The sequence below is a fragment of the Notolabrus celidotus genome, chromosome 8 (genome assembly GCF_009762535.1).
Source record: "Notolabrus celidotus isolate fNotCel1 chromosome 8, fNotCel1.pri, whole genome shotgun sequence".
Lineage (NCBI taxonomy): Eukaryota > Metazoa > Chordata > Actinopteri > Labriformes > Labridae > Notolabrus > Notolabrus celidotus.
In genome coordinates, this window is record NC_048279.1 from 23,353,415 (window position 1) to 23,365,056 (window position 11,642).

An 11,642-nucleotide genomic window follows, 5' to 3' on the forward strand; every position below is an offset into this window, starting at 1 on the left:
AGAGGGATTATGGTATCAAGTCTGCATGGATGCTGAATTCATGCCTGCCTTCTGGAGGACTACAGATTGTCAGATTTGTATTCTCCACACTCAGCTCAAATGTTCCAGGAAAGGCTTATGGTTAATCGAAGCATCTTTGCACATGGTTCTATATTTTTTTAATTTCACTGACTCTGTAAGAGCGATAAAATGCAGTGTAGAAAAATGTGTTCTCTAGAGGGTACCTTGTTTTAATGATCTTGATGTTGAAGCAAGGTTTTGCTCCAGCTTACCCTTCGTATTGTATTTACTGCTCAGGTAAGCTGATTGGTATGTGCTCTACCCCTCCTTTTGTAGACAATTGTATTCCATACATTTCTTACATTTTTGTTTTAAATCAATGTGATGACAAATGCTTACCATTTTACATTTTCTCTACTATGTGTAAAGTTCACTGTACCATTTACAAGCAAAATAGGTCAGACTAACATCAATTTAAAAGATATCATCTGCAAGCCTTTATAAAACTACTGAAGAACCAGTGTTATTATAAGCTCCTACGAAATGTCTTTACAAATGGCAAAAGTGGTAGCAAATTCATTATATAAAGAACTTTCTGAACTTTGTCATTTCATAACAAAATTAATAAAATACTGGATTGTTTTCTTTTCCTTTCTGCTATATCTCACAAGAATTCGCTCTGAAAAGGTCCTGGAATGACAGTGTGATGGGATTCCGCGGAACAACAAGTTCTGTTTCCAGGACATTTAATGATAGAGTCTTAATAACCACACTATGTTAAATACCATGTTCAGTAAGTCCCCACTGCTGTCAAATTACAAATTGCCTTATGAATACTGCCATAACTGAGACACTGGGTTACTTTGCTTTACCATGTGCATTCTGTCTATTGTTCCACTAGCATATTATATTATGTGGTTTGAAAAGAAGAGGCATTAAAAGGCTATGAAATATCAAGTGAATCATTTAGTTATTGAAAGTAATTCAGCCCACAGACCGGCCTTTTGTTCAAGCAGCCACACACTGTATCATTATAGAATTGTGATAGCCTGTAAATCACAATGAATAGAAACAAATCTCAAAATGATGCTCCAAACATCTTAAACCTAGATTTCTGTCCTTGATTGTTAAAATCAGTGGCGTTGATTAGGGATGTTCTGAAGCAACTCATTTGGTAGACATTTAAATTTGAATTAAAATTCCAACTAACCAACAAGTTGAAAGATGAAAATCACCCAGAAACAGTCAAGTTGAGCATAAATATTAACACAGCTATACAAGAAATCTCAGAGTAAGTGGTTTAACCGGCATTTTGCTTTGCCATGTGTGGCTAATCTTAGCAGATCTAGCACCACCACCGTGTCCAAATCCCAATGTACAACAGATATACTCAAACAACTATGAACTGCATACTGCATACTGCCTATCTGCGCATCCTCTTCGCATTAGATGACCTCATCAATCATGTAATCACGGTCCAAGCTATGATGGCTAGGTTAGCATGCTTGCTGGAATTCAACAACAATACACAAACATGTTATTTGAATATATCTTAACTACATATATCTTAACTAAAATATATCTTGCATTTATTAACCACTTGCTGGCTGGCAAACTCTACTGTTGTATAGTTTGAAGAGCAGCAAAACATTTTGGGGCTGTTGAGCATTTGCACTTGTCTCATACTTAGAAACTCTGGCCAATCTACCATAAATCAGGGCATTTCTCTCAAACACAAACGGCAAGTTTGGAACATGATACTCAAAGTGGCAACTTACATGAGTAGCATGATTGTATGCAGATTCAGAAACAGCTCAACACTCCCCCAACCCTCAGGGCTCTGATAGCAGTCGCTTTCAGCATCGCTAACTGCATGCTTTCCTGTGCTACCAGCAACTACACTTAGCAGGAGCAGAAACCTTTTCTCTTTATACACAATTCAGTCTCACAAAAATTAAGTAATTAAGTAGTCAATTGAGTAGCTGTCCCTAAAGAACACTGCCAAATCGATGTCTGCCATTATTGTAACTTTCATATGCTTTCTCTATCCCTGTCTCTCTCTCTAGAAGAGAACTTTCCACTTCCATGATGAAGGCACCAAAAACCCTCACAAATATTTGAATTTTGTTCGAGTTATCTAGTAACCTTGCACATCAGGAAATGATATTGATTTGCACTGCCACAGCGTTTGTCTTACGTGTGCAGTGAAAGGACACTCACCTGTACCAGCCATTAAACAGAACCTGAAAAAAAGAACATATTTTTCTACACATTCAAGCAGACATGCCTTTTTTTGTCACAAGGATGTGCTTTCATCACTGAATGATAGCTGAAGTATTTCTATGCTCTAAACACAAACATTTATTTGAACTGATGAGGAAATGTTGAGCACAGTCTGGGCACAGCAAAGCCTCCCTCTTACACAAAAGCCTAAACCTAGCTTAGTGACTGTGAGCCCACTGGAATAGTGCCTAGTGTGCCTGTTCGATAACCGCTGTTCATACAACACCAGATGGTAAGAAACTAATATTAGCAAAGCAACATCAGTAATCCATCCTCATCACGAGGAGATGACATCTTCTCCATCTGTTTCCATGAATGGTGTTTGCATTGAAATGTGAATATTGTCATTTTGCTCCTCTGACTGACAATGACAGGACCAGTTGGTGAGCTGACGCTCAACATGTAAGACTCATTCGATGTGTGTTGCGAGTGAATAATCTCATTTTACATAAATATGGATGTAAGGGGACAGATGACAACTCAGACTGCAGGCAAAGTGTGTTCATATGTTCATATGACTCAGATTAATGCTTCTCATGACTGCCTCAACTTATCATCACTGCCTCAGCATAAGATACCGGAAACCTCTGCTGGAGCCTTTCTATGTGGAGGTTGCATGTTGAGGCCCCACCTGATGACTTGCGATAGTGCAATGGAAATAAAATAAAAGTCTGTCCATCAGTGGGACAGGGTTCTTAGAGTGTTCAAGCCTCAATTAACTCAATTGCTGTGTAGTACATTGTTTGTCTTGTGCACGAATACACTACAAAAACACTACAGTCATTATCCCCTCATTATCATTATCATCATTGCTTAAGAGATACATGACTCACCCTGTGTTCAAAGGATAAGATTCCAAGGTTGGTTAATCATAACCTGACCCAGATTCTAGTACTGTCATTATCCCGTCTATCTAAATCACAAGTATGCAAAACATTGAGGGGCACTCACTCTGACTACTCATTGGGTTTGGTGGGGGAATCATCCCAGAGCAGAGTCAGGTGTCTGTGTGCGTGGTCTGTGGCTGATTGAGACCAGGTGTGAGTAGTTTATAGATGGCCATGAGTTTGTGCTGTGCTGACTCACCTTCAGAAAGAGAGGTTCCCTCTGTGTGTGAGCACGCATGTACAGTACTATCAAAGTGTGTCTCTGTATAAGCTGAAAGCATCTTTTTCGGCGTGTTTGATAAAAGTTTCTAAATTGTACAAAACACTTGTTGTTTGTTGCTAGGCCTATTTTCACCCAAGCCTTTTCTGTTCACTCTTAAACCCCTTGGGCCTTCCTTGTGTTTCCAAAAGGAGTTTTTCCAGGGTCTCTCTGAGATTTTGCTTTCTGGTCAGTAGCTCGGCAGAGGTGGTTGTGTTTGCCTTATCCAAGCTTTGTTTTGGTTGCTTTTTGTTCAATATTATTCTTGTCTGTTTCCCTCTCCCTTTTCATTGCTTGTAATATTCCTTTGGGATAACTTTCAGAAAGGCTGCCCTTGCCTATTGATTCAATTCCAGCCTGTCCCAGAACATGGGTCGGATTGTTCTTAAAGTACAGTCATTATTCTCAGCACTGATAACAAAAACAGGCTGGGTAATATTGTAAAAGTTTGCTGAAAGATTGTTGGCATTAATCTTAATGATCTTCACCATGTTTATCAAGTCAGAGCCACTCAGAAGGCAAAGGCCAGACCTTCACCAACCTCTTCATGCAGAGTTTAGATTTTTACCAACATGGAGGAGGTTCACTTATGCTAGGAGGGCCAGATCAAACCAATATCTTAGGTCATATGTTCCATCAGCTGTTTGGTTGTTGCCATTGCACAAAGGAATTATGCTTAGAACGGTGGGACCTTGTGTCTCATATCTCACTGCAGTAAAATTATTTGATCCATGAGAGTTATGCATTTAAATTATATGTATGAAATTATATTTTTTATTATATGTATTGCCTGTGTTGTATGTGAGCCCTGTTGGGACTTCTGTTCCAAACCAAATTGCCCCTTGAGGACAATAAAGATTTTCCAATCAAATCCATTAGACTGAGTATATTACAATTGTGAAAAACTAGGATAGTTTCAAAACTCTGAACCAAAACATTGATACTGCTATTTCTGTTGTATCAGTGGATGGAGCATTTCCTCTGTGTGCTGAAGACTACATGTGCCTGCTGGTTTAATCCTAACCTGTGCTAGACAGTTAACTAAGTCGCCCATACAGGAACTGTAAAAATCTATTGAAATTTATATTACAATTAAAAATAAAAATTTGAATAAAAAAATCTAAACAATTGCCTTATGTGGCTGGCCTTTCACTTGACTCAGTGGATTGAAAACCTTCCCGGTGTGTCCATGGCTGCAATTGTCCGCAGTTTTGATCCCGACCTGTGCTGGACTGTCAGTCACTAACTCTTAGAAGGGTAATTTTATTTGAATTTCATAGTAATAACCGTGGCAGTTGGAAAACCCCAAATGATCCCGTGTTGATTCAATGGATTGAGTCAAGTTCCTTGTTGCCTGTGGTCTGATCCCCACCTGTGTCAGAAGGTTGATTCTTGAGCAAACCAAAATGACTGGATGAAGTACCTTCCTGTGTATAAAACATCTCACAGGGCAGTGTTTCTTTATCTGCCGATTTATTTATTCATTTAAATTTTGCATATCATTTCATTTAATACAGTACATATTAAAGAAAGCTGTAAGTTCAAAGAATAAATTCATACAATAACATCACGATCCTTCATTCATCACGTTCCTTCATTGCCTTTTGTTTGATGGATATATCTTAAATATTCTAACACCATCACACAGTCGTCTATATGATCTGTAGGCAGCTATTAACATCAATATATAAACACTTAAACTTAATACTGGTCTATTTACTGTGTAGGCCCACTAAGAGAAGTACCTGTTTGAAAAAAAAGCAACAGAAAATGCCCCTCATTCAACTGAACCACAAAGGAAGCTACAACATACACAGTGCTCTGAGCTCTACAGGCAGGCTGACAGAGTTGAAGAACAGGTTTGTCAGAGAGTGTTCCCTTTTCAGAAAGGTTGCTCCGGTTTGCACATACTGAGGTACTGAGGTCATCTGACGGAGTAATGGAAAGAGCACGGCAGGGAATGGAAGCACTGCTGTTCTGTGTGTACTCTCAGTTGGCATTCTGAGTCCTGTTTGACGAGGAAATTTCTGACAACTACAAGGCGAAGAGGGAGGCAGGTGGCTTTCCAGAGCCACAGGTAAAGCTGAGACTGTTCTATGTTTCATGTGCTGCAGCCGCCCACTCCTCAGTACCAGTAAAGGTCCTTCTTTTCCAGATGACGTGCTGGAAGAGAGGAGACACAATTACATAGATGTATAAAGCAGCTTCAAAGTACAAACAAGGAAGCTTTGTAAATTCCTTTATTTACATGTAAGCATTTCTTTACATAAAACATACAGATACATGAGCATTTAAGACACTTATAAAGAAGTAATGAACTTACAAGCAATTAACTTTATAAGTTCTATAAAAAGAAATGATAATTATAGGTTGTCTTGTTCTGGTGATCATAAATTAACTTTCTGACCCCATTCCTCATTAATTATTCCTGATGAACTCTGCATGTTTATGCATAATTAAACATTACTTATGAGTCCATACAAGCTATGTGGAACACCATTCTTTCTGCTGTGAATGCATCATGATTATATCACTTTAAAATGGGACTATATATAGATATATGCTGTATATTAAAGCCATCTCTGAATCAGGTTTTATAAAATACTAATGCTTTACACTAAGAAGTGAATTATTACTTGATTAGTAAATGGTGTCTGATTTATCCAAAGGCAAAACCTACATTCCAGTGAAACAAGTGTTATGCTTTGTTAAAGTTAGGACTGTTGTTTTTCTTTTAAGCCATACTTTTGGCATTTGGGCTTTTATTACAGAGGACAGCTGAAGAGAGACAGGAAATGTGGGAGTGGGGGAACACATTTACAAGGGTTGTTGTTGCTGTAAGTTGGATAATAGCCTCTGTATATTTGTTGCATGCTTAAACGGCTAGACGAACCGGCACCACAAGTTATAAACTTTTAAAACATGATTAGGAGTTTAAACATTACTCATAGTAGTAAGTGTCACTCTCAAAAGTATTACCAGGATCTTCTGAACTCAAACCCTCACCGTGTAATACAAGTTATTATTTGTCAATTTGATGATTCTCACATGCATAATCATAACATCATAATATTGCCAGGGGTTGTTTTGTCAGACTCTCCTGCAGAGACAAGAGGGAAGTAGATCTAGCCCCTAGTTTTAAATGTGAAGCGAATGCATAAGTACCTCAAACCTACATTCTTTTCTATGGTAAGTAGTGGGACACCCAACTGGTTGCAAAACAGAGACAAGTCCAGCCTTGTATGACTGAGGTGGTCCAGCTGGGGCACTTACTAATGCAGGGATGGCAAGGACAAATATCATATATTTTTCATATTCTATATTAACAATTCATTATATACTTTAACTGTTAATATTCAGGTAACATACAGATTTTATATTCCTGTGTATAATTCTCTAACTTTGAAAGTAACGTGACAAAATGGCAAAGTTCTATGCTTAACTCTTTAAAGATTAAAGAAAGATATACCCCAAAGTCACAATTCAAAGTACTAAAAAAAGAAAACATGTCACATTGAAATGCAAAAAAAAGCTACCAGCAGCCTGTTGCAAACTAGCCAAAATTTACTGACACTAACAAAAGTCCCGTCTCTGCAAGGCAAGTAGCCAATCATAGTTGAGAATTTTGGCATGGCCAGTCTATGCCCATGGGTGTTGTTACCTGTGATTGTTACTATGGTTGCATGTCAATAAGGATAGAGACTTACGATGTCATATCCACCCTGTGATCCAAATATGGTGACTCATGTTTCTCAAAAAATAAAGAAGAAACGATGGCCAGTTCCTCTAAAAAGACATGACCAGAAATGTTAAGGACAGTCTTGTTGTAAATACCATGAAGAGTGTCCCCCAGATACAATGATTTTAATACAATCAGAGTACAGGTTTACTATTATCTCACATGTCCAATTTTATGTGTATTAATCTATCTATGATACTCAGCCATGAAGTGGATACTACTTAAATTACTATCCAGAAGATTGGATAAGTGATATTAATGCTCTATCAAATAAGTGGGTTTTTTTTATATTAATGGTTGGAGTCATTTTTAGAGATGTAACATTGCAGTTGAAGTCTTACCGGCTTCATAGCCCAAAGCAGGGTCTACGGACTCTCTGAATCCTTGAGGTACCGTCCAGCTTGGAAGCCCCTCCGGCTTGGCGCTGGATGCCATGCTGGGTCCCAAATCACCCCGGTCGTTATGCAGTAAGTTAAGTAGGGATGTGGCATATTGCTGTCCAGTTAGACTCAGACCATCTTGGGAAAGGGAGTACGGTAACCCTGGGCCCTCTCCTGCCCTACCAGTGAATGGGTGCCAGGAGTCAGGAGAGTTGTCGGCAGGGTTGAAGGTCAGGAGACGTCCTCCCACAGGGGGGACCTGGGAGTCTGAGTAAGGGTCAACAGCACTCCCCTGACAGGGGCTGCTATCCTCTGTGGGGTATAAATAAGACAAAAGAAGCCATATAGTAAGTATGAATGGGATTGATTGCATATTTTATGATCAATTATAAAAAGTGTTGAATTTTCTGAGCTTACCCATTTTTATAGTTTTACGCATTTTCTTTGGTTTTGCTGCCGGTGGCTTCGTCTTGTGAACTTTGCTGAGTGCACGGCTGAAGTGAGCATCCACCATGCTGTTGATGTCCCCTTGGAAGTAAGTCAAGATGACATACTGTGAATGCTTCTCCACCTTCACAGCCATTTGGCTGTCTGTTCTGTCCTCCATTGGGTCAGCTGTAACTGAAAACAGGGACAAAAACAGAATCATATAAAGAAGGCTGTTGTACTGTTGTTTTACTTCACAAGATTAATGCAACAGTGTTAGTTTTTCAAATGTGATAACAGTCACAGAGGAGGAAGCATAAACAATATGAAACAGACCCATTGTTGTTGTTAGTGTTTCTTTGCACTAAGTGATGAAAAGGTCTTAATTATGGAGCAGCCTCCAGGGCTGAGAAATGAAGCCAGTAGCAAAAACTGCTTTGTGGAAGTACCAATACTGTTGGCAGTTCCTTGAGTTGCCACTTGAGGCTGGCTCCAAAACAAAGTCAATCCCCATTAGGCCCCAATGAAAATGTGTCTGACTTCAGAGAAGAGTTTTAAATGTTTACAACCTTGCACAACAAGTGTTACAGTCTCTGAGACTGATTTCTCTATTCAACACAATGGTGTGTTCATCTCTGTCTTTTTTTCTCTCTATCTCTTTCCTTATTTCACTCAGCACAGCTATTCATGATGGATGTCAGTTTACCATTGAATCTGTTTCTGCTCAAGTTTTCTTAAGCTTTAGACTTAATGGATAATTTGCTTGCCACTGTTGGAGAAGCACTTGTCGATACTTCAAGTGTTAGAGGTGTAGGTTCCCTCTTTCTCCACATGCCTGAAGCAGTTTGAACTAGACTTGCCCTGGAGGACTCATGTCTTGAACTGGTGGCATGTCTTTGAAACTGGTTATAGCACACAAACAGCGATGAAAAGTGTTGAGTGTAAAGTACACTTGTCTTTAAGTGAAATTTTCCCCCAAGTTGTTACTGCAGCAAAGAAGATCGAGTCTGCCAAATGTCCACAACTGGAAGATACACTTTATATTTTGTTGTTGTGGTTTGACATTTAGCAGCCTGAAAGACTTAAAGCTCCTGTGAGGAGTTTTTCAGCTTGTTATTAAACAGACTAAATTTAATACTAATGCCTCTTTATGACCCACAAAAGCAAAGAAGACAATGCGTCAAGGTCAATTGTTTCTATGTAGTTATTTTTAACACCTGAAACCGCTTTGGCAGGTAAGGTGACGTAAAAAGTGATTACCAGACTCTGCCAAATTAGCCTTTGTTTACCAGTTTCCATTAGAAAAATTCTCCTTGAGTGGTTTTTTTCAGTGTTAACAGACAGCAGGATCAAACGTATTGATAAGAATAATACCTTTTCCTCAGATCAGCAAAAACCATTTTGTCCATGTGGCTCCAAAATTGACACAAAAAGGAAGTTCCTCCCAGGAGCTTTAACAATACATTTTTTAAGTGTAGTTTTGCACTCCAGGATGTTTGAAAAAAAGAGGACCGAAATGCATAAGGGATGTGTCTTATTATAGGTAAACATTTCAGCTGCGTTGTCCAAAGGGTAATTAAACAGGTGAGATTCATCCTATAGAGCAAGCAAAAGCTAACTAACATATACCTTTGTCAAAGTGATTGTAAATAAAGAGCCAGACCACAATGTTGGTTATTTTTGAGTGCCTTTCTTCTCTTACCTGACCTGAAGATCGACCGAAGATGACCAGCAACTGCGTCCTTTCATTGACTGCTTGATCAAAGCTGGTGTGATCATCTACATGAGCTGCAGTCAAAAACGTTGGGAAAAGAAACCCCTTAGCTTGAGTTTCAAGACCAGCGCCAATAACCTGAATCCAGGATCCGACAACAGGTGTATTTCTTTCTGTCTTTACCTCCTCTACAGAGAAAACATTTTGCTCACTGAGCCTTCAAAGTTACTTGATGAGTTCAACTCAGAGGGTGTGTGGGGCATCATGAATGCAGATAGCTATGACCAGAATGTCATCCAGCCAGTTACGCCAGGAACTGAGAGACACCTCATTAAAACATTCCTTGGTTTGCACAGCCAAAAACTCATACATGGGTTAATAGCCGCTCTGATGTTGTTCTTGTTAGAGGAAAGACTGTATATTAAATTTAAGAAAGATCCTCATGGATTCAATGACATGAAGTCTTTATGGTTTATTCCTGTCAGTATATTGCCTGGCTAATTTTCTACACTTTCTTTGTGCTGCAATGAAGAGTTGTGAAATTTCTTTGACTGACAGTTTTAAAGATAAACATCTTATATGAATTAAACTGCCCTGGTTAGAAGTTTAAAACTGGGACGCTGGTGGCCTAGCGGTCTAAGCGCCCCATATACAGAGGCTACAGTCCTCGTCACGGGGGCCGCTGGTTCAATTTCCGGCCGCAACCATTTCGCCGCTCTCTACTCCCCACATTTCCTGTCTCTCTTCAGCTGCCCTATCGAATAAAGTCGAAAAAGCCCCCCAAAAAATATAACTTTAGAAGTTTAAAACTATACACTGCAATAAAGGAAGTGAAAAACTAGTATGATTATTGTGGTCTATGTTATGTTAATTTAATAAATATCAGTAAACTAAGATCCCTACTGTCAACCCCTGAACATGAGATGCTCTTACATGCCTTAATCTCTTCTCTCGTTAACTCCTGTGATTCTCTTTTCACCTCACTGAGCATGTCAGCCCTCTACTGCCTGCAAACAGTACATAACACTGCTGCCAGAGCATTAACCAGGTCAAACAAACACTCTTATATCACCCCTGTACTAAGATCCCTCCACTGGAATCCAGTTTAAAACCCTAATTCTCATCCCTTCACTGTCAGGCCCCAGATTATTTAGTCCTACTAATCTAGTCCCATCAGCCAACCTGCTCCCTCAGGTCTGAAACGTTACATTTACTATCAGTTCCACACATACACATAAGAACCTGTGGTGACAGAGCCTTCCAGGCTATTGCTCCAAAACTGTGGAATGATCTGCCTATACCCTTGTGCGCTACAGAATCAGTTGATGTTTTCAAAAAGCAGCTAAAAACACAACCATCCAGACAGGCTGTGGTTGGTTATCTGTTTAACCCTTAATGCTCTGTGTTCATTGTTCATTGCTCCTCGGAATCTGTGTTTTGGTTTATAGCTCAAATCTGTGGCTCTTGTGACCATCTGATCACTCATTTTGAAATTGACTGTCTATGTAAAGCACTTTGTGACATCTTTGTCTGTGAAAAGCACTAGAAAATAATTTTACTTTGCTTTTGACAAATACAGGAGCTTATACTGTAGATGTTTGCTATTTGTTTAGATTTCGTAACAGCAAATTACACTTTCCAGTTGCAACAATATTTCATGCAGGATATCAATAGGAGTAAGACTAAACTCAATTTAGTTTACAGACAGTAATGAATAAATTGCTATCAATTTTCAGACATTCCAACCTTTAGAATATGAAGGCCAAGATAAGTTACAGAAATATCAAATCATACAGAGACTTCCAAGAACAAGTACTTGTATTATTTATTATACTTTAAGTCAAGAATACATTCAAACTTTTATCAAAGGTTGCATTACAGGAAATATAATTTTCCATTGAAAAAACACACTGCACAGACAGTTAGTGTCGCATCTAAAAAAAAACTTCACATA

General features: G+C 38.9%; 1 protein-coding gene across 1 annotated transcript; it reads right to left on the reverse strand.

Moving 5' to 3' along the window:
- Positions 1-4,970: 4,970 nt before the first annotated feature.
- Positions 4,971-8,400, reverse strand: vgll1 (vestigial like family member 1). The gene is made up of 4 exons (XM_034690695.1): positions 8,311-8,400; positions 7,966-8,169; positions 7,510-7,860; positions 4,971-5,592 (listed from the first exon to the last, which is right to left on the reverse strand). Exons 1-4 carry the CDS (start codon positions 8,312-8,314, stop codon positions 5,555-5,557), a joined length of 597 nt encoding a protein of 198 aa, XP_034546586.1. The 5' UTR covers positions 8,315-8,400; the 3' UTR covers positions 4,971-5,554.
- Between the last annotated feature and the right edge of the window lie 3,242 nt (positions 8,401-11,642).